Raw genomic sequence first — 22281 nt, forward strand, 5'->3', positions numbered from 1 at the left:
ATTGTCGTAAATAGTTATTCCAGGAGAAATAAAGGATTGAAAAGGATAAAAGGGTGAAAATGCATTTTAGCCGCAAAGCATATTTCCTATCGGGACGTGGGCTAAATGCTTCTTCAATACAGGTGGTATAATTATATGTTGTGCATTTATATGGGAAATAGAGTGTTAAATATGATCTGGAGTATAGAAAGTATTTATTGGGCTGCAATAGATTTTTGTTTTGTGGCAGTTTAACTCCAAGAAACCTCTTCAAAGCAGCTGTTTAGCGAAGACACATTCCGGGAATCCACTATGCCACAAAGCCTGACTGAGAAACCCGAGCTAGCCACAGTAAACGGGTGTGGGGTTACTGCACGTACTTCAGGATGCCTGCTTACAATAAGGCCTGGCATGTTGGTAAAAATGGCTTTGTTTTTTTTTTTTTCTGAAATTTATCAAATCGACCCATCTACAGAAGGCCCAAAGGTTGTCAGTTAGGCCAGTTTTATCAAATATATCTAAAATCAGTAGATGTGTAGTTGGCAGGGATATCCCCTATCATTATGCTAAAGAAATTGCAGCTGCTCAGATTATACATTAGGAACAGTGATCATTGGCAACCCCACTGACTAGCCAATATTATCATTCATACCAACAGCTATATTTGGGTTAGTGTATTAATAACTTGCATTGAACACCCCAGTCTATTACCCAGCCTTATGTTTTGGTTGCCTGGAAGCTTAATTGACTAGTTATAAAAGTGTTGGCTAATAATGTACCACAGATGTATACAGTGTATGTCAAAAGTTTGGAAACGCCTAATCTTTAGTTGTTTTTTTTAGTTGTTTTTTTTAAACACACCTGCATGTTCTAGTTGTTTAAATGAAACAAACTAGGTAATTAACATTATAAAGATTTACTTTGACCAAACTAATTTTAGATCATCATCTTCTTTCGGCTGCTCCCATTAGGGATCGCCACAATGGATCATCCGTCTCCATACACCCCTGTCCTTGACATCTGCCTCTTTCACCCCAACTACCTGCATGTCTTCCCTCACCACATCCATAAACCTCCTCCTTGGCCTTCTTCTTTTCCTCCTTCCTGGTGGCTCCATCCTCAGCATTCTCCTACTGATATATGCCATATCCCTCCTCTGCACATGTCCAAACCATCTCAATCTCACCTCACTCACCTCGTCTCCAAAACGTCCTACATGCGCTGTCCCTCTAATAAACTCATTTCTAATCCTGGCCATCTTCATCACTCTCAATGAAAATCTCAACATCTTCAGCTCTGCTATCTCCAGCTCCACTTCCTTTAGTCAATGCCACTGTCTTTAAACCATACATCATTTCAGGTCTCACCACAGTCCTATAATCTTTCACTTTTACTCTCGCAGATACTCTTCTATCACAAATCACTCCTGCCACTCATCTTCACCCACTCCACCCTGCCTGCACTTTTTTCACAACAAATTTTAGATCTCAACATTTATTTTCCTTGAAAAATCCTTACATAGAACGAATAGCGTATTTACACGCTCTTGGCATCTGGACAGTTAGTTTCTCCACTTTCAGCTAAAATACTTTGCATTCCAAAAGTGGTGTTTGCTAGGTGGATATTTCTTTCTCACCTTGCAATCCAATTCATCCCAGAGAAATTCAATAGGATTTAGGATGCTTAGGCTGGGCAGGGCAATACGTGATACGTAACACTCCAGCTCAATGTTTGTTTTTTTAAATACAGCTTTCAAAACTTGGGCTTACGCTTTAGCTCATTGTCTTTTTGAATGGTTACGTTGGTTCCAGTCAGCCACAGTCCGGATGGGATTACAGGGTGTTAAAGTATGGAATGGTAGCCATGTTGGATCAGTTTTCCTTTCACCTACAATAAGTCTTCAACCTTCCCTGTTTCAAACCAACCCCAAACCATTCAGCTTTTCCCTCTATTTTTGGTGTCGTCTGCTAACATTATCTGTCCACAGAACTTCTAGTCATTCTGTGTCCAATTGTGTGTGTTTGTCTTCTGTCTAGTTTGTTGCCTATAAACAAAAGGAACATTTCAGGTGTTTTGAAAAAACAATAAAAGGCTTGGAGTTTCCATATTTTTATAAGGCGCTGTATTTACTGCTAAACTTTCCGTCTACGAGCTGTTACGGTTCCCATTTACTGGCACCAAAGAAGTGAAGTTTGCGCTGTTTGTTTGTTCTTTGAACCAATTTATCTGCCAGTTAACATCAAATCTCTTTCTTTCGCCTGCTCAGGCTCATTTGTTTTTCTCGTTTATCATGCAAACATATAACTGAAAAAAAGTGACGTTTCTATTTTTGTACTGCTAACTGATGACATATAAACCGCTCAGACTTGTCCCTACAGTATAAATCGTACGAGTCACATTCACATTTGGGAGATTAATCTTCAGCGCGTTGTCTCAACCCACTTTCCTGGGGGGGGTTCACAGCAGTTCCCAGGTGCTAAGTTTATAAGAGCATGATTGTTTGGAGTAAACATGCAAACCTATTGTTTGTATACCGTAAGAGTTGCAGGTACCAGCAGGATTTTATTTTACCCTGCATTCCTGCTCCGGTTGGGCAATGGAGGCTGAGATTCCCACTAAATGCACCCCCTGTTCCAGTGAACAGATGTGTGATATTGCAAGCGCATTAGTGGGCACTGTATGGCAAAATGATTCCCGTGAAGTCTGATATGTATACAATAATGCGAATGAGAGAACTGAACTGAGAGCCAGACCTGTTGTGTCGTGTTGGTGTTAGAACTCATTTCGGAGTTCATACAGGACATTTCATGTTTTCTCCTCTGTGTAGGACAGTGAGTAGGTCTGGTATAATTGTGTGGAACTCGTAAATGACTTTAATTGACAGTTTTGGAAGCCATGAATTCAAAAAGACAAGTGTAAATGTAGTATTTTTTGCACCATTTTATTGATCCTGGCATGTTGCCTTGCTGGATTTGATTTCTCTCTCTCTCTCTCTCTCTCTCTCTCTCTCTCTCTCTCTCTCTCTCTCTCTCTCTCTCTCTCTCTCTCTCTCTCTCTCTCTCTCTCTCTCTCTCTCTCTCTCTCTCTCTCTCTCTCTCTCTCTCTCTCTCTCTCTCTCTCTCTCTCTCTCTCTCTCTCTCTCTCTCTCTCGAGTACTCTTACCTCAGCTGTTTGCAGAGCCATAGTGAAATGGGAATAAAATGTGGGTTTTTTTTGCATTATATTTGAGAAGATAATTGCCATTTTTTCACAGAATTGCCATTTCTGTGAGTCTTTCGTCCAGGAGCTTTTAGCTGTTTAAGTGTGGTCAAGAATATTTCACCAGGGACCAAAGAGCTGGAAGTGAAGGAATGAAATATAGACTGTGTGGGTGGGGTGGGGGTAGTCAGTGGTAGATTTTATCTGTACAACCTTGTCTGCTGAATGAAAAGAACAGTATGTAATGCAAATTTGAACAGAAGCCAGTTAAACTGCCTATAAATGCCGAAATTATAGGTTTCAGTTCTTACCGAAAAGCCGGTAAGCCAGGTTTTGTTATATTACATGCATCAACAGCTATAATCGGTTTACCTTTAGATGCCGAAACTGGTAATTTACACTCATTTGTGGAGTTTTTTTTTCCCCTAAAACATAAACTTGCCTGACTAGAATCCAGGATGCACTGGAGAATGGTGGATGTACAACTTTTTGATGTAACTGTACAAAACGGAAGGTGTGGCAGCTGTCTAACTCACTGTTGCTTAATTGCGATGCGGCTGAATGTCACTTTGACCACTTTTAACGAAAAACTGTGTGAACTTTGTATTGACCATCTCTGAAGGTTTTTCCTTGCCCAGAGCGCTGCAGTTGGCTTTGCCGGTAAGTGAGACTTTGAGGTATTTTCTTTCCTATCATATTTTATGCATTAGCCAATCAGCTTCAAAATACTACTTGCTTTATTTATACAATGTGATGCCTTTTACTGATAAAATCAATTTTTTTTTCTGCTTATAAAAAAAATTCCTCTCAGAAAGCTCCAGAGCCTGTGAGATTGTAGTGAAATGAATGGCACTTGCATAGCGCATGCTGATACCCTGAGGGGAAATAGCCTAGTTTGCACAACACATCCATAAACATGTCAGTAGGTGTTTTTCCTTGAACGGTGGCATGTGGGCGAAACTTCACCACTGTAGACTATCCATTACAACACGATTTAGCTCAACCTGCGCTAGCAGAAAAGCGCAAAACCGTGAGGTTTTTAAGTCATAACGCAACGCAGCGCTACTGATTCATTTCCTCTTCACTAGAATAGCATAGTGCTTATTCGGGGGTGTCGGGCACGGCCTAGCAAGCAGGAGTCTAATCCTGTCGCCCCTTAGAATCGAATGTTGAGCAATGCTTGAATCAGCCGCTTCAATTCTGCTTGATCTTAATCTCTGTGATATGTTATGGTGCAACATAAACATGCGCCAATAATGGGTTTTTATGATGCATTACAGTTCTATGCATCATGGAGACACTTTATGGACAAAAGTTTGTGGACACATGTCCATCACGTTCCCTTTATTCTATTTCGAACATTCCACATTTCTCCCACGTTTCTGGCACGATATTGCACTAGATATTAGGGATGCTGAAAAAATGTGGCTTCGGACCATTATTACTGACGCACCACCTGCTAAACTCTGGAGCGATCTTGACAGGTAACAAAAAAGATGCTGCAGAAGACGTCTCCAAATTTTGGGATAACTTCCATCTAAAACAAAGAAAACCGGGCGTTTACAGTTTTTAAAGTAATTTCAAGCAATAAAAACTTAATTTTTTCTAAAAAGAAAAACTAAAGTTTTAAGAGATCTGTCTTATTTTCTCTCTAATTTAGTATTGTTTTTAATAAAGAAAAAGTACTTCTTATTCTATTACTCTATTAATCGATGAAATAATCATTAGAATTCTTATTAATTTAAATAATCGATTGCAGCAACCCTTAAATATTTTATATAGTGTGCTGATTGTGGAGATTTGTGCTCATTCCACGTTCCAATTTATTAGCGTTCCAATTTATTCCAAAGGCGTTTAGTAGGGTTAAGCTCGGAGCTCTCTAGCTGGCCACTCAAGATCTTCCACTCTAAAGCATATATTCCTGGACTTTGTGTTGTACACAGGCGCAGGCCTCAGTCCCCTAGTTCATGTGAAGGGAAAATATAACGCTTCCACATCCTATACAATTGTGTGCCTCCTACTTTGTGGAAAGAGTTTGGGAAAGAAGAACATGCAGTTGGAAAATTCAGGTTTCCCGATAGTTTATTTGGTATAATTATACATTATTCTGTAAAGGTTGCTTTCCACGTATGCAGTGTTTAATTCATATGCATTACATCCTGGTGTGCTTCCTTTTACACTGAAGCTTGTTTTGACAGTTAATTGCACATAGTAATTGCACTCGGGTGTAAACAGGCAAACGTGTAGTGTATTTTGAGTTACAGAGTCGGAGGGTGAGGCGAGGAAACAAATTTGAGAGCGAAGTTCATTCAGGTTCAGGATTTCTAGCTGCCATAATCCAGGATCATTGGGGTTCAAATTATTTACAAAGCAAGAAGGATAATGAGAGACCAATAGCCTTTTTTTTTTTTTTTTTTTTTTTTTTTTTTTTTTTTTAGTTAAAACAGCGACAAACCAACTAAGAGACTCGGGATATGAACTTTGATTTGTGATACACAGGCTTCAGAAGCAATTGCCTCTGGTCTCAGGTGGATAGAATTGAAGTCTCATTGGTCAGCAAAAGTGAAAAATGGGGAGTCACAGATTTCTCACATGGGGCATTCGTTTGACAGGTTTTTAAATTTTTTTTAAGGTTCGTATTTTAGGAAGAATTTATCCAGTTTGTTTAAAACAAGAGTTTTTGCAGTATTTACTTTCTCTCTATTTCTTTTTTTCTTTCTTTTTTTTTTTTTTTTTTTTTTTTTTTTTTAAATCAATGTTGCCACTTTTGCAAAAGCTTCAAGCACAGCAGATGTTGATCCCATGTTGATTTGCCTCGTGTTTGCACCCTTTTCTCGCTGTGATCCAAATCTGTGCTACTGTGGCCGACTTGAAACAGAGGAAGTAAAATAGCCCACACTTCCCAGGAGAGCAAATCCAGTTAGAGTGCTACTAACAATATGGGAGTTGTAGTTTTGTTCTTTTGGAAACAAAAAAAAATCAAAAAGAAGGAGAAGTTCATGACTTTATGACAATGGCTTAACAAACTGCATTTCCTCGGCAGTTGATGTTTAAGGGGAAGTGCATGTGTGTGTGTGATTTGTGGAGACTCGGTCGCGTGCGCCGGCATACAGTACAAGAGTGCGCCGTCGTGTCTGACCTGAATGAAATATACCTCCATCCTCTTTTCTTCCGCCAGGCTCGGAGCACAGATAATCTGGACAGTTCTGGGGAGCCCACCACCCGCTCCGTTGGCGCTACTGCCAACTTGAAGGGGAAGATGAGCAAAAGGTGAGACACTGTGGCAGAGTATTTCTGCTCTATGCACAATTTTGAACGATATGTTGTTTCTTTACATATTTCAGCCTTCAAGAGAATGAAAAACCAAGTTCTTACACACATTTCTGTTGTAGAAATGACAAAACTGCAGTGGTGGATTGTAAGGACGTAAATGTAATTTGTTACTGTATTTGTTTTTTTATGTGTAGCTGTACTTTTCTGTAGTATTTTTTTATTAACTTTTACTTTAACATTACATTTTGAAGCCTTACTGCATTTTTTAAAATTATACTTTTTACTTAAATTTTGCAAAATCAGTCATTCCTTTAACCCAATCAGGGTCGAGCGCACGCTCTGTTTTGAACTTGTTTTGATTGGCGCTCGTGGTATCTACTTATCACACACAGTTCAGCATCAGTTATACAGCAAACAACATTTTGAGAGGAATAAATGAAAAGAATCACGCAAATATGGTCAAGGGTGTTGTGGTGATTTAGGGTCAGGACTTTTTTTTTTTTTTTTTACAAGTAGTTATATTAATAGATATTCAGTGTTTGACTCATTAATATCTTTATATGAATGCATTAGTGTGCTAAGAGTAACTTTTTCACATAAACTGAGTTGATTGTAAGCTGATGTAAGCTTGTAACTTTTTATTTCAGACCTCAGACTAAATCTTTGCAAATGTATTAAAAATGAAAGAAAAAATCATTTAGTATTCACAGCCTTTTCCATGACGCTCAGGTGCATCTGTTTTCACTGATCATCCTTGAGATGTTTCTACAACTTAATTGGAATACACCTGTGGTAAATTTAGTTGATTGCACATGATCTTTAAAGGCACACACCTGTCTATATGAGGTCTTAACAGTTAACAGTGCATGTCAGAGCACAAACCAAGCCATGAAGTCCAAGGAATTGTTTGTAGACCCCTGAGAACGAGGTGTATCGAGGCACAGATCTGGGGAAGTGACTAGAAATGTTTCTGCAGCATTGAAGGTCCCAGTGAGCACAGTGGCCTCAATCATCTGTAAATGGAAGATGTTTGGAAGCAACATTCTCTATGCAGAGGGGAGACTCTTCCAGAAGAGCAACCATCTCTGCAGCACTTCACCAATCAGGCCTGTGCGGTAGAGTGGTCAGACGGAAGCCACTCCTTCGTAAAAGGCACATGACAGCCCACCTGGAGTTTAATGAAAGGCACCCAAAGGACTCTCAGACCATGACAAAGAAAGATTGAAGTCTTTTGACTGAATGCTAAGCATCATGTCTGGTGGAAACCAGGCACCGCTTATCATCTAGCCAATACCATCCCTACAGTAAAGCATGGTGGTGGCAGCATCATGCTGTGGAGACATCCTTGATGAAAACCTGCTCCGACATCAGGGGAGACGGTTCATCTTCCAACAGGACAACGACCCTTAACACAGCCGTCTATTTTAGATCATTCAACGTTGACCTAAGACACTGCTGTTAGCTGTTTTGAGAAAGTAAACTCATTAGTTTAATATAGTTAATATAAATAAACATCATTGATGTTAGCTTACTAGCTAAATGAGAACAGGAGGCAGTGTAAGACCAAATTCACTCTTCTTAGGATCTAAGCACAATCGGTTCTGAGCGATGGTGTACTGCATGTCCATGGTAAGTTACATGCAATGAGCTGCTCTAAAACAGGAAGCCCTTTTAGTTTCACTTCCTGTTACAAAACTGATAGGGATATGCAAATATCACTTACAGCATCGTGACATTGTTCCAGTCTTGTGTGCTTGTCGATACTGAAAGACCTCTGTAGGGATATGTGACCTTTTTTTTGTTGTTGTTGTTTATTGTATTCCCACCCCCCCCCCCCACCCCCACACGCACACACCCACACTACAGCCATCTACATAATGTGTGCATAGGCTGTTCATTTATATGTAAGAAAAAGGAGTAAAACATAAGTCGTCGTCCAATATAACCCAATCGGCTATTGTGTGCCAAAAGTTTTTGGACAAATACCACGCGATTATGTGCTTTTCTAAATTTCCCGTTCACGATTAGTCCTCATTTGCTGTTGAAATGAACCTACGCTCTCCGGCGAAGATGTTCCACTAGATTTTGGAGCGTGCTTGTGGACATTTTTTTTCTCGAATAAAAGGTTGACATCCGAGCTCTATATACCAAGCCATTCATGATCTTCCACTCCAACTGATGTAAAGCACATCATCGTCCGGGTCACCTAATTTAAGTGACCGGGAAATGTAATGCTTCCACATCTACAGAAATCCTTTTCAATTGTGTGCCTACAACATTGTGGTCAAAGTTTAGGGAAGAACGACATATGGCTGGAAACGTCAGCTTTTGTTCATATAGTGTAGATTTTTAGAAGATATACTAAAATGGTGGCTGAAATGTTAGGGGTGTACTCACTTCTGTGAGATATTGTACATGCCAATCTGCTGCACCGAGAACGGTTTCGGGTGCTGTTTAATTTTCACAATTATTCGCCTTAATTCAACACACACACTGTAATTTCTGCTTAAGCTTTAAGCCATAGTCTTTATTTTAAATGTTCTCAAAATGGTAAATCTAAGTCATTTATAAACAGCAGTGTATATATGGAATAAAGACCTTTTAATGTATTTGAAACTGCATATATTATCTTACAAAAGTGAGTACACCCCTCACATTTCAGCAACCATTTTAGTATATCTTAAGGGACAACACTATAGATGAAACTTGGATATTTTGGAGTAGTCAGTGCGAAACGTGTATAGCAGTATAGATTCGCTGTCCTCTGAAAATAACATTAATGTAAAAATAAACAAATGTCCTCTGAAAATAAACATTACTGTCAAAATAATGTGTGTGTGTATGTGTATATGTATGTATGTATGTGTATATATATATATATATATATTTTACTGACTGACTCTTCTCTGATTTTGATCTCAGGCTGTCTGTCGTCAAAGGCCACTTCCCGAAGCTCACTGACTGTGCCCATTTTCACTATGACATCGTCGACTTTGGTTCCATTGAGGTAAGCTTGCTTTAATAGCCTCGGTTATGAGTTCAGTGTTAAGAATGTAATTTTATTTATTATTACCCTCCCTATGTCTTTACTGCTTTTAGTGATATGTGGTGTGCATGATGGTTATTTGGGAGGGGGGTCTAAATGTCTAAACGTTGATTATTCTGTGCGTTAATGCTACTTAATGCGCCCTTAAACACACCCTGCCGGTGATCTCTGTTCTAACTTGTCTAGATTTTATAGCTTTTCCCATTTATTTATTTATTTTTTAGCCAATTGAAATATATTTAAAAAAAAAAGAATAATAATTATGCATTTATCTTCATTTTCTTTTTCTTTCACCCCCCCCTCACACCCCCAATTTTTCTCTATGTGAATATATACAAATGATGAATATAGTATTAACATATTGATCAGTTTTGGGTGCTTTTTATTTGATTTTGTTCAGACCACCAAAAGTTCGATTTTCAATATGTATTTGTATGGTGCTTTAATCAGTGGCCATTTGTCACAAAGAAAAAAAATAAAGAAAATATTAATTTTTTTATATCCATTTGAAATTACTTATAAATAATTATATTGGTCCCTTAAAATCGATCTCTTTTATGTCCACCCCTGTAAATGTATTTGCATTATATTTATAATTGAAACAGCGTTTTTGATCGAAAAAATTTAATGCGAAAGAAGTCTTAAATGCAACTTGGCACGGCTGCATCCCATATTAAATGTCACTGGAAAGTGTTTTTATGTTTAAGATTCTCGCATATATATATATATACACACACTAATACTATATGGACAAAAGTTTTGGGACACCTGACTTTTCCAGGTATTTGTGGTTTTTCCACGAACTCAAGTTTAAGAAGATCTTAAATGGCCTGCTATAGAGCTCTGAACCCAACCCTGTTAAACACCTTTGGGATGAATTGGAACTCTGATTGCACCTCAGGCCTCCTCACCTCACCTACATCAGTACTAACACCCTTGTGTCTAAATAAGCACAAATCTCCACAAGCGCACACCAAAATCTGGTGAAACATCTTCCCAGAAGACTGGAGATTATTATTATGGCAAACTGTGACCTAAATGTGGAATGAGATTTTTTTTTAAAAAGCACATACGAATCATATGGTCAGGTGTCCCCAAGCTTTTGTCCAAATATTATATTTCAATACAGACATTATTCCATGTGTTTCAAGGAGGAGATTATGTTTGAAGCTGCAGGATGCAAGGTTTTGAAGTTTCACCCAAAGAACATCTGCACAGTACAAACATTGCTGCACAGCCCACGTTTTAAGTCTTTTTCCAAAGTGCACAGCACGAAATGTTGTGTATGTGTTTAGGTAGATGTGTCACAAGTGTATCTGAATCTAGAGTGTGTATTCCCCTAAACATACATACAGTACATCTTATAGATGCTAAGATTTTCATGGTTTTACTAAGCCTCTTTACAGATCTAAATATGTGTCAGCGTCTGGAACTGTGCTTTAGAATTAGTGTGTGTGTGTGTGTGTGTGTGTGTGTGTGTGTGTGTGTGTGTGTGTGTGTGTGTGTGGGGATGCAGATATGTCTGGGTTAGAGTCTTGACACAGTGGCGCTCCAGTGAGAGAGGACTCAACTACAACGTAGAGGAGAAAATTCTCCAGGGCTGATGCACATTGTGTCTGACAGAAAAACACACATACAAACACTGTGTCAAAGAGGAAAAGCACCAGTCCGTAGCTCTCTATTATTTGGCATGAATGCATTTTCTTGCACAGAGGTCTGTGTCATGATATAAATGATGTGTGAACCCCTATAGAGACTAGAGGACAACCGATTGATCGGCCGGCCGCAAGTTAGGCCGTTTATTAGGCAGTCCATTTTGCGCTTGCATGAGACAACAGAACTCTGCAATACCAGCAGGTGGCAGTAGTCTGCATTCGGTACGCAAACGTGGAAACCGGGTGAGCTAGAACTGCGAATATATAAAGCAAGCAGCGTCCCCACCTGCCGCAATCGTTACTAACGGCTTTGTGTCTTTTTACAATCATATCTGCAAAGTTGTAAAGACAAGCGCAAGAATAACAAGCGTCCGTACTTTCCCTCTTTACTCAGTCATCGTTTGCTTTTGCCAGTTCCTCTTTTTTCCCCCGCTTGTTTTCTCATTGGCGAAACCGAATAGCCAATCGGAGTTCTCTTTCTTGCTGACGAGCTCCGCCGCTGATTCAACATGCAGAATCGGCTGAAAAACAGTCTGACTAGAGCCAACTGTGCGGAACACACCGGGGGGAAAAAAAAGTTTACCGACCAAAGTTTAAAAACCACCCGACATCGGATGGCTTTAAGTTCTTATCCTTCGATTTCAGTCGAATGAAAGAAACCTGGTAACAAGTGCAGATTGAAGAGGCCTGTGTTGTTGGTTTAAATGTTTAGTTTAAGCAATTTTCTGCATCGCATCCTATTAATAAACTGCTCTATTTTCTGAGATAAAGGGTGAAAAAAAATATCATCATATCGTCATATAGCGACATCGGATAGAGGAAAAACCCAGATCAGAGACACACACCTTTATATGCATCGTTTATATTTAAATATTTTTATTGCAGTTTCATACGAAAGAAGTTCCAGATCTCGGGTTGTAAAAGACGTCATCTCTTTCCTCATCTTTATTCCTTCCATAGATTGTCGCTTCATGTAGGTTCTTCTCTTCTCATCTTGTCTCATGTTTTGGGACAGCCTCTTCTTTCCCCCCGCTTGTCTCCTCTATTGTCACATCTCTCCATCTTCAGATATGTTTCGTTTCATTTCTTCTGGCTGCCACTTTTTGCTCCTCTTCAAATCTCACATCTTCATGTCTGTTTGCATCTATTGCATCTTTGCTTTTATTTCCTGTCTGGCATCTCCTTGTCTCTTCTTATCTCTCTTTTTTTTTTTCTTTCTTGCCTCATCTCAAGAGTTTCTCTTCTAGTTGTGTAGCTACTCATTTTGCATTTTTCTCTCCTCTTTTCTTTTTTTTTTGTCACATCTTTTCTGTATTGTCTTCGTTTCTCTTCACATTTCTTTCCTGGAGTCTCTTCTCTTCTGGTCTCTTCTTGCCTCTTCTCAACTTGCCCATGCTTATCTTATCTTATTCATGTCTCATGTTTTTTCTTTCCATCATCTCTTTACATCTACTTTCTTGTCTAATTTTTATCTCTCCTTACCTCTTCTCTTTTCATCAGCTTGTCTCTTTTGTGCCTTTCTAACCTCTTAATTTGCATCTCTTCTCTCATCTTCTTCTTGTCTTCTTCTTGTCAATTCATATCACTTTTTTTTTTTTTTTTGCCTTGTCTTATTTCTTGTCCTTTGTATTTTTCTGCTCTAAGGTCTCTCCACTTCTCTTTGACCTTTAAAAAAAAGTTCACTCTATTCCCCTGAAACACACTCGTGCCCCGTCTTAACCCAGCAGGCCGGAGCAGAGGAGACATTGGACTAAACTACTTTCTTTTTCTTTTTCCGATTCACTGACCACCACTTTTTTTTTTTTTTTTTTACCAGTTTGTGCGACACTTATTTTCCCACCCGCAAGGGATTTTTGGCTGTTTCAGGCCAAGGAAATCATTGCTTTATAGACATGTATCATCACAATTCCGTGTAATTCATACACACACATGCCAGTCTATGATGCAATGTTCAGTTAATAAAATAAGTTATAAAAAAAAAAAAAAAAAAAGTCTACAATCTAATCTAAATGCTTCACAGGTTTAGGTAATTAAGAGGAAGCTGATGGGCCGAGAAGGATGTGAAACGGATCGCTGTGCGTGGTGGTATTCGCAGGGATCTTCCCAGTTCCTCTAACTGACTGACTTTTGATTTTCAGATTGACTGCTCTGAACGATGATTGCAAATGAATTGAAATCAAAAGTCCTGGACACTTACCTGTTTTTTGCGTGTGTGTGTGTGTGTGTGTGTGTGTGTGTGTGTGTGTGTGTGTGTGTGTGTGTGTGTGTGTGTGTGTTTTCCTTTAGCTTCAGCTGGCTAGTGATGATAGCTGTGGCTCAGCCAATGCCAAAGATTTTGTCTTCCTCGTGCAGGTCTCCTGCCAGGTGAGTGTCTGTCTGTCCGTCCGTCTATCCATCTGCTTTACCCCCAGTCACGCTCATTTCTGCACAGTTATCATTAATATCTTCCATTTCTCTCTTTCTGCCATTCCTCCTTTAGGGTAAGACGTGGACGGTGCGCCGGATATACGAGGAGTTTCGCACCCTGGATGCTCACCTGCACCAGTGCATCTATGACCGGCGTTACTCCCAGCTCCCGCCCCTGCCATCGATGTGTGAGCTCGGCGAGCAAGTGAAGGTGAGAAGCGAAACACACTTTCCTGTTCTCCCACCTTTAGAATGATTCTCTTCATAATTATATATGCCACGGTCAGTATTTGGTCATGTGACTTGGCTAAGGCAACAATATCGCTATGTCTTTTTCCTTCTGTTCATCAGGAATTCACACCCCTGCTGTCCGCGTACCTGAGCCGTCTCTCCGGGATCGTGGACAGTAAGCTAAACTGCGGGCCAGTGCTCACCTGGATGGAGGTGAGATGATCGGTCGATATGTACAATGGCTGTAGTATCAAAATCTGAGAAAATCCGTAGTTAAACACCGTTCTATCGATGGTTATTCTTCTGTATCAGTCGACATATATGTGCTGTACTCTATTTTATTTATTTATTTATTTTTTACATATTTGGGGACACGAGAAAATGCATAATTTCTATGCATAATAAAAGTAAAAGTAAAAAAACATAAAACTAAAATTTTTTATTTTACATTTTTTTAAAGAGGTTTTTAAAATTAAAAAACAACTGTTTAATACTAAAATAGTACTGAACTTTTATTACAAAAATAAATTTTTTAAAAACTGTGCTAAATCATTAAAATGTGCTAAATAAAATATGAATATATTAATTATATTAATAAATATTGATGGAATATAAAACATGTATTCAAACTGAAACAGAAAGTAACACTATAAATATAGAAATAAAAATAGTTACATTCAAAATGAATAATAAAAAAAAAAAGACAAATAAACTAACCCTAACCCCTAGTGGCTGCTCTTGTTCTGTATAATGCGACTAGGAAAAACTATCTGTGTGGATTTTTCCATCAATCAATCAATGAATCAGTTGGCATCTATAGTTTTAGTTTTATATTTTGTTTTGCATGAATTGATATAGCATTTAATTACTTCTCTGAAGGGCAGCTCATATATAAAGGTGCCATCTGTGCCTTTCAGATCGACAATCATGGCAATCGGTTTCTGCTCAAGGAAGAGGCGTCTTTAAATGTCCCGGCGATCGCAGCCGCGCATGTCATCAAACGCTACACAGCCCAAGCCAGTGACGAGATTTCCATTGAGGTAAAGCACATGTCCAAGAGCCCATTCATTGCAATTCATTGAGAAAATCACGAGAATATCATCATCACCATAGTTGGTAGAAACTTGACATTTCTTCCCAAGTACCTGGCAGAGTTTTGGCCTGATTCTTCACTTCTAAACTTTTGCTACACTTGTCACACTCCTCCTCTTCTCTTCTCTTCTCCTCATCATCCACATCATCTTCCTCTCATCTGCTTTATTCCTGGTCCCTCCCCAGTCTCCGCTCTATATAGTGGCTCTTTCTGGGCCAAAGAACAGGGTCACCTGGCACATTTAGGACTCTCTACTTCTTTTCTCTCTCTCTCTCTCTCTCTCTCTCTCTCTCTCTCTCTCTCTCTCTCTCTCTCTCTCTCTCTCTCTGTCTCTCTCTCTCTCTCTCTCTCTCTCTCTCTCTCTCTCTCGCGCTCTCTATGTCTATATGTCTGTCTCTGCCTCCTACTATACCTTCCTTTCTTTCTCTCCCTGTCTTTGTGCATTTACCTTTCTTTCATTCACTTTCCTATACACCCCATGTCTTTTTGTTCTTTCTTGGCTCTTTTTCTCGCACTCTATCTCTCTGTCTTGCATTCTTTTTTTTTTTACTTACTGTCACTGTCTTTTACTCTGACACTCCATCTGTCTTTTTGCTCCTCCTTCTTCTCCTTTCTTTTTTTTATTCGGTCCCATATTGGTCTCACTTTACCTCTCTCTGTCTTTGTCTCTCTTTCCTATACTTTATAGTTTGGACTTAACTCTGTGTAAATGCATGTCTTTCTTCTCTTTCTCTCTCTCTCTTTATCTATCTATCCATCTATCTTTTGCATCCTTCTCCATTCCTTTCCTTTTTCTTGTTTTTCCCTCCAAAATCTTTGTCCACTTTGTTTTTCTTCCTTCAATCTTTCTTTTTCTTTCTTGCTAAAACTCATCCACTGTCACTTTCTGGCAAAAGTGGACATTGTTTTTTTTTTTGTTGTTGTTTAGTTCGTTATCTGGGTCAGCGATACGTTCCCGGGCAGGACCTGGCGTGTAGTGAAGCATGTTGTGGCTCAGCTCAGATGTTGTGGCTGGATAGTTGGGTGTTGTGTTTTGTCTGCAAGTTCCACAATCATGCGTACAAACATTGAAACATTAAAGACGTTTGTATGATTTGGTTTATACCACACATGCAGCTGTACAAATTGCAGATTTGTAGTTTACAAAAAAACGTCTCCACTCGATTAGTTCAGCGTCTTAGCTGACGTGCAAACATTCACCTATAACCTAAACGGCTCTAACTGAGCAATTCTCTGGTTTTGAAGGTCGGTGATATTTTGTCTGTGATTGATATGCCACCCAAAGAGGAGACCACCTGGTGGAGAGGAAAACATGGCTTTCAGGTACCTAAAGCATTTGTATTCTTAGATCCTCCCTGGTTTACTATCCACCTATAAAGAAGAAAATATTGTAGGACAACATTAACACACACAATTGTTCGGCCGTCAAGTATGTGAAAACACACCTTATGTGATTTCCAATAAGAACAGAAATAACAGCATGCATGAAGACTTTGTAGTAGATATTAAAATATAAAATTTTTAGATTTTACATTGTACGTTTATTTATTATATTGTTTGTGTGAAAACTTCTTAAACAGTAGAAACACCATAACCCTGGTTCATTTTATTCTATAGGTCGGTTTTTTCCCCAGTGAGTGTGTAGAGCTGATCAATGACAAAATCCCTCAGTCCGTCAGCACTCCCGCTGCCAAGATGGGTACTGCTCACTATTCTTTATTCAGCCATTTCATAAACTTCATTCATCTTTTTGTAGACAATTACGATATGTCTTTGTTGTTCTAACAGAGTGTGATGCTGGCAGCTCAAGACCAGGAGTCACCAGTGTGCCTGGTCCATCTTCTCCCACATCAGGTATTTGTAATATCTGGTATTTCTAACTAAACTTTGGTAAATCATTTTGCAAGTTGTTGAGGCACTTTATCGTTCTACTGCTCCATATTTACAATTTCACAATTTTGATATCCGTCAAAAACAAACCCGATCAGAATGATGGATGGTCGTTTACTAGAGTTTTGTAAAAGGATATCATGTGGCCACACATCAGCCAGTTGAAAAGCTAATCTGGGCAAGGCTTCAGTCGATTCATCGATGTTGCGCAAGACGAAGGAGACTAATTGAAGTCTGGCACTTTGGCAATTCGTTGCCCCACAGCTCCAGGGTCCCCGATTCGATCCTCAGCTTGACTTCCTGCTTATAAAGGATTTCAAATGTACTCTCTCTGATCGCATTGGTCTCCACTGGGTTCTCTGGTTTCTTTCCACCTCCCAAACACACGTCATGCTAAAGTTACTGAAGATGAATGAATTTACCTATGTCTGTGGAAAAGCATGATACCAACAGGAAACAACCAACAGAAAAAAAGATGTAGGGAAATGAGAGCAAGAATGTTTCCTCAAAAAGATTCCAGGCAATTCTGGAGAACTATAGACAACGGAAGTATTTCTTTAAAAATGCTACTCGATGCTAAAGCACATGCACCCATGGGTGCGAAATGGTTGTTTTGTGTGCGATTTAACAGTTTTATTAAATAAACATGGACAAATATGTTATAAGCCATTTAGCACTTGTTAACACCAGTGTTGTCTCAATGCTGTGATTTTAAGACCTAAATTTTACGACCTTAAGTCCTTTTTTTTTCTCTGAGCACTGTGCTATATCTTCAGACTGTCTTGTCTTCTTTCTCTGTATCTCTTTCTCAGTTTTTCGGCCATGGTTCCTAAGACTCACCGGTAACACCTTTCGAGTGGAAATTAACACTCCTCCTTTCTATTACAAAACAAGGCTGTCCTTTGGCGTTCGCTAACGTTTTTGTTTTGTCCTTAAACCCAACCGAAGTGTGTTACTAGGATTTAAGCCATTTATACAACGAGCAGATTGCGTGGCGAGCAGGAGTGGGCGGCCGAGTGGAGTGGGCATAAATCATTTTGAAACGTCGTGACTGTTTCCCTCTGCTCAGGCATCTCGATGTATAAATGAGAAGCTGTTGTTTGGATGATTCCCCCCCCAACACACATTGCACTGATAGTCGGGGATTATTCACCCAAAATTGCTATTAACAAACAGGAAGGCCAGGAACCACTGTCTAAATAAAACGCTTGCCTGTTGTATTTATTCGGTGTTGGCATTTTAGGATAAAATTCTTTTTAATCGTGCTTTGTGGACACCTTAACTACCAGTGGCTGACATGGATTAACACAACGTCTGCAGTATCACTATCGGATGTATAATGATCGCATTATACATACACACTCTACATACAGACATCTAACCCTGACATTATGTGCATTTCAACTGTCAGCATTTCTTTTACACTTTTCATCATGTTCTACAGTAGAAAGCCAAAAGTGAAAAAGAAAATGCTCGTTTGTTTTATTATTCCTTTGTCGCCCCCTTGTGGTAGTTTCAAAGAAGCATGGCAAGCTGATGGGATTCCTGCGAGCCTTTATGAAATCCAGACCAAGCAAGCAGAAGCTGAAGCAGAGGGGCATCCTGAAGGAGCGGGTTTTCGGCTGCGACCTGGGAGAACACCTTCTCAACTCCGGACTAGACGGTATCGAGTCACACGGACACAAACGTGACTTTCAATACAAGCTCGTATTGGTTTATTCAGACTTGTATGTGTTTTCTGACATTTTAGTTCCCCAGGTCTTGAAAACCTGCTCCGAGTTTATCGAGAAGCACGGCATCGTAGACGGCATCTACAGGCATTCTGGGATTTCCTCCAACATTCAGAAACTGAGGTTTGTCTATGAGAAAAAGTAACACTTCAAGAAAATGTGTGGTGGTTCAAGTTGCTTGGAATTGACTGAATTTGAGTTTTTCACTGTCTGGGGAAAACCCGTTGGTTAACACTGCAGCTGAATTCTTTGTTTTGTTTAGTTTTTTGGTTATAGAGTATTTTGACATCTCTGCTGTAAACTGCTTTAACAGTCACATTGTGGGCATTTTGTTTAAGAAGCCACTTTATCAAATGCTGCATTTGCTGCCTGCACGTGTGATGCAAAGCATGTCATCGCAATCGCAAAATAGTCATAAGCCTGATAAGGAGGAGGTGGAAATTTAGTGGTTACGCTATTAGACTTTGGAGCTGCTGGACGCGAGTTCAAATCCCGGATACACAAGTCACTTTTGGGCTCCTGAACCGTCCATGAAACATTTGTGCCATTGCATGAGAAAAAGAGTGCCTACATACAAATTATAGAAGACAGTAGAGAAAACAGGACTGAAAAGAAATGTTGCCAGTAGAACAGAAGTTGAATTAATCCACTATTAATTCATTCTATACTATACAAAGAAAAATAGATTTTGCCCATGTGAAGTGTTTTCCCAGGCTCCTACATATACGTCTAATTTTTTAAAACCTGAATCTTCCATACTGTGTGTCTTCTCTATATGTTTGGTGATAAAGGGTTGGTATTTGTAATGTAATTATTACACCACAGGCAGCCTTGTATTTATATCCATGCATGTTATGGGTCACCTATTTAATGAGTCACGTGGCTATAAATTCAAGTTCGGATTAAAATGGGTCAGTCCCATTCTCTATCCAAAATCTGCTCTATTTTGATTTAGGTTTTAAGAAAAAAGAAAAACTCTTTAAATTATTTGCTGACTGGTTTCCAGGCACGAATTCGACAGCGAGAATGTTCCAGACCTGACGAAAGACATGTACATGCAGGACATTCACTGCGTAGGATCCCTGTGCAAGCTCTACTTCCGAGAGCTGCCCAATCCGCTTCTCACCTACCAGCTCTACGACAGTTTTGCTGTGAGTTTGTACTTTTTTTTTTAATTCTTTCAGTTTTGTTTTATTTCGAATCCGTTTCTGTTGAAGCTTAGCGTCTGATTGCTGATCCAGTTTGTTTGCGTTGTTTTTTTTTTTTGTTTTTTTCTTCGTAGGATTGCATGGGGGAGATGACCGAGGATGAGCGCGTAGTGCGAGTGCACGATGTCATTCAGCAGCTTCCTCCTCCGCACTACAGGTAGATTGCTGGAGCTGAATTTCGACAATGTAGAAATCCTTTTCTTTTTTTTTTCTTTCTGAAAATATTTTAGCTAAGAATATGGAAAAAATAACCTCCTCTAGTGACATTCTCACTGTTTGCCATTGTATTGTTGATGACGTTAATCATGATGATGCATGTGTCTCTCAGGACTCTCGAGTACCTCATAAAGCACCTGGCTCGTCTAGCCACCCTTAGTGAAGAGACCAACATGCACATTAAGAACCTGGCCATTGTCTGGGCTCCAAACCTGCTCAGGTTAAACATTTTCTGCATCCACCATACCAACATTCTGAGTATATTTCTGTAATCGTTTTATCCGACTTATTTTGTTTACATCAGTTTAATATTGTTTGGGGTAAAAAAAAAAAAAAAAAAAAAAGTGAAACTCATCCTGATCTGTACCTTTTTGTTGTGTGCGATAGATCTAAGGAGATCGAGGCAGCAGGGCTCAACGGTGCTGACCCCTTCAAAGAGGTGCGCATCCAGTCAGTAGTGGTGGAGTTCTTACTCACTAACGTGGAAGTGCTCTTCAGCGATTCGTTTACATCCGCGGGACGGTTTGCTGCAGGTACGTTTCACTCGAATCGGAACACCTCTAAGCCATGCGTCTTTATTTCTGTGAAAAAATTCATTTCAAAAGGTGATTTCAGTCTAAAATATACAGAACCTCTAGGTCTGAATAATATATCAGAATATCATGAATGTAGGTGGGCATATTGCTTGCAGTACAGGAATGTTATATACTTACTCAAAAAAACTAATTTATAATAAAAGATTTTTCATTGTTGTAAATAGCAGAGATTAGACTGGTCATGTGACCGTTTCGTGGGACGTGTATGAAGGCAAGAATCCGTGCTCGTTATTAAAGGGTGCGTGCAGTAGATCAAAATGGTGAGAGACAAATAGATGCAGAGAAACACGCATGCCTGGTTTAAACCCTCGCAAGATACCGCAGTGCTGGTGTGTGAGGGGGATAAACTATGTGTGCTTGATGTAATGTAATATATGTAAGTATGTGGTAGCTTTACTAGTTGTTAATACACAGGAAGTGTTTTAGGCTTTGTATTATTGAGATTTAATAATATATATATAATGTATAATTATATATAATAATTCATGGGTGACACGATTTGAATGCATTTAATGCAACTCTGCAATTTTTATTTTTTTTGGATCGTCACTTAATTATAGCAAGGTCCACCTAAATACTTGATTCTGATTGGCTGGAAGTTGTGCATTTGAACAGTTGAACGACTGTTAATTCAGATCAGTTTAATCACAGTTGTAAATGAATGCACTGCCTTATAAGAAACCACATTAACATTCATTCACAATTGCATACAGTGAGTAAGACAGCAGTTGTAAACGTTTCCTAATTACATGTTAAGCGGATCTTCTTTTTTTTTTTTTCCTAGCCGTTGATAATTCGTTTATATATAGCTCGATTTAGAAGTTACATAAATGCTTTCTTTTCCTCAATAGGACATCAAGCATGTATGTTGCATATTTAATTGCTCATTCCTGCGATATTGTGCAGCTCTGGTTTATTTTTAGGAAACCAGTCAATGCGAACATGCAGACTATTATATAACATGCAGTACTGGATCTATTTCATTGTACAAGTTTAACAAAACCATATAGTTAGAGCGTTTTTAACATTTGATCAGTTTTTTCTGGGTTTAAATAAAAAATTCACATCTTTCCATCTGTTGTATACTAAAGCAGAACTTTTTGTGGTAGTATATGGTGAAACAGGTAGTTGCAGTCTGTGTGTTTCCATAACAGCACGAGGCACAGAGCGAAAGCCCCCACACCGGCTTCCAAGAACACGATTGGTTAGTCTGCAGGAGGCACGTGGGGAAGCCCCAGAACCTGTGACCACCTTTGCAGACCTTGATGCAGACCAGCGCCGTTTCTCTGTCATATGAAACCTTGCGGAGTTTGGACTTGGTGGCCATAATAATGCCTCAGATACCCTTCATGCTGTGTTTTCTTCATGGTGCAGAGAACAGCATTTTCTAGTGTTTTATTATTTGTATTTTTTTTTTTTATGTGATTTTTGATTCGTCAAATATTTACACCTGAAGAGTTCCAAGCATTACAAGCATTACCATCTTGGCTCATTTGTAAAGAATGATTTATGTTTGTACTGTACAGTCTGAAAAAGCAAAGGCATGAAAGAGAAATAAATTCATTTTTCACCAGTTTGTAAATATTTGGCTCCAGTCAGCTTGTTGTATTGCTGTTCTTTCTATTTAGAGTTTTCAGCTGAATTAAGAAGTTTTATTTCAGAAATCAGTGGGAAATGGTGTTGGTCAGTGTTCAGTTTTGGTGTTTTTGAGACAAACAAGTAAGGTAAATCATTTATATCTCAGTTTAATGTCTGCTTTA

At 39.1% G+C, this 22281-nt stretch overlaps 1 protein-coding gene and 1 long non-coding RNA gene across 13 annotated transcripts in view; one reads left to right on the forward strand and one right to left on the reverse strand.

Moving 5' to 3' along the window:
• The window catches only part of arhgap33 (Rho GTPase activating protein 33), a 49885-nt gene that overhangs the window by 18593 nt on the left and 9011 nt on the right, over positions 1-22281 (forward strand). For 7 of the 12 annotated variants that reach the window (XM_083529791.1, XM_083529782.1, XM_083529783.1 and 4 more), the window contains 15 exons: positions 6356-6447; positions 9373-9457; positions 13438-13515; positions 13631-13768; positions 13909-14001; positions 14706-14828; positions 16127-16204; positions 16499-16580; positions 16670-16735; positions 18285-18434; positions 18522-18624; positions 19508-19652; positions 19784-19866; positions 20038-20145; positions 20313-20458. In XM_083529791.1, coding sequence (XP_083385917.1) covers positions 6437-6447; positions 9373-9457; positions 13438-13515; positions 13631-13768; positions 13909-14001; positions 14706-14828; positions 16127-16204; positions 16499-16580; positions 16670-16735; positions 18285-18434; positions 18522-18624; positions 19508-19652; positions 19784-19866; positions 20038-20145; positions 20313-20458 — 1489 coding nt within the window. In that variant the 5' untranslated portion in view covers positions 6356-6436. Of the gene's footprint in view, positions 1-3799; positions 3838-6355; positions 6448-9372; positions 9458-13437; positions 13516-13630; positions 13769-13908; positions 14002-14705; positions 14829-16126; positions 16205-16498; positions 16581-16669; positions 16736-18284; positions 18435-18521; positions 18625-19507; positions 19653-19783; positions 19867-20037; positions 20146-20312; positions 20459-22281 lie in introns of all 12 variants that reach the window. The other 5 variants (XM_083529780.1, XM_083529784.1, XM_083529785.1 and 2 more) reach the window with 1 other exon arrangement.
• On the reverse strand, positions 13415-13699 carry LOC310719890. Its single transcript, XR_014531585.1, has 2 exons — positions 13567-13699; positions 13415-13527 (listed from the first exon to the last, which is right to left on the reverse strand). It is a non-coding gene; the product is annotated as an uncharacterized lncRNA (long non-coding RNA).

Source organism: Silurus aristotelis (assembly GCF_946808225.1).
Source record: "Silurus aristotelis genome assembly, chromosome: 25".
Lineage (NCBI taxonomy): Eukaryota > Metazoa > Chordata > Actinopteri > Siluriformes > Siluridae > Silurus > Silurus aristotelis.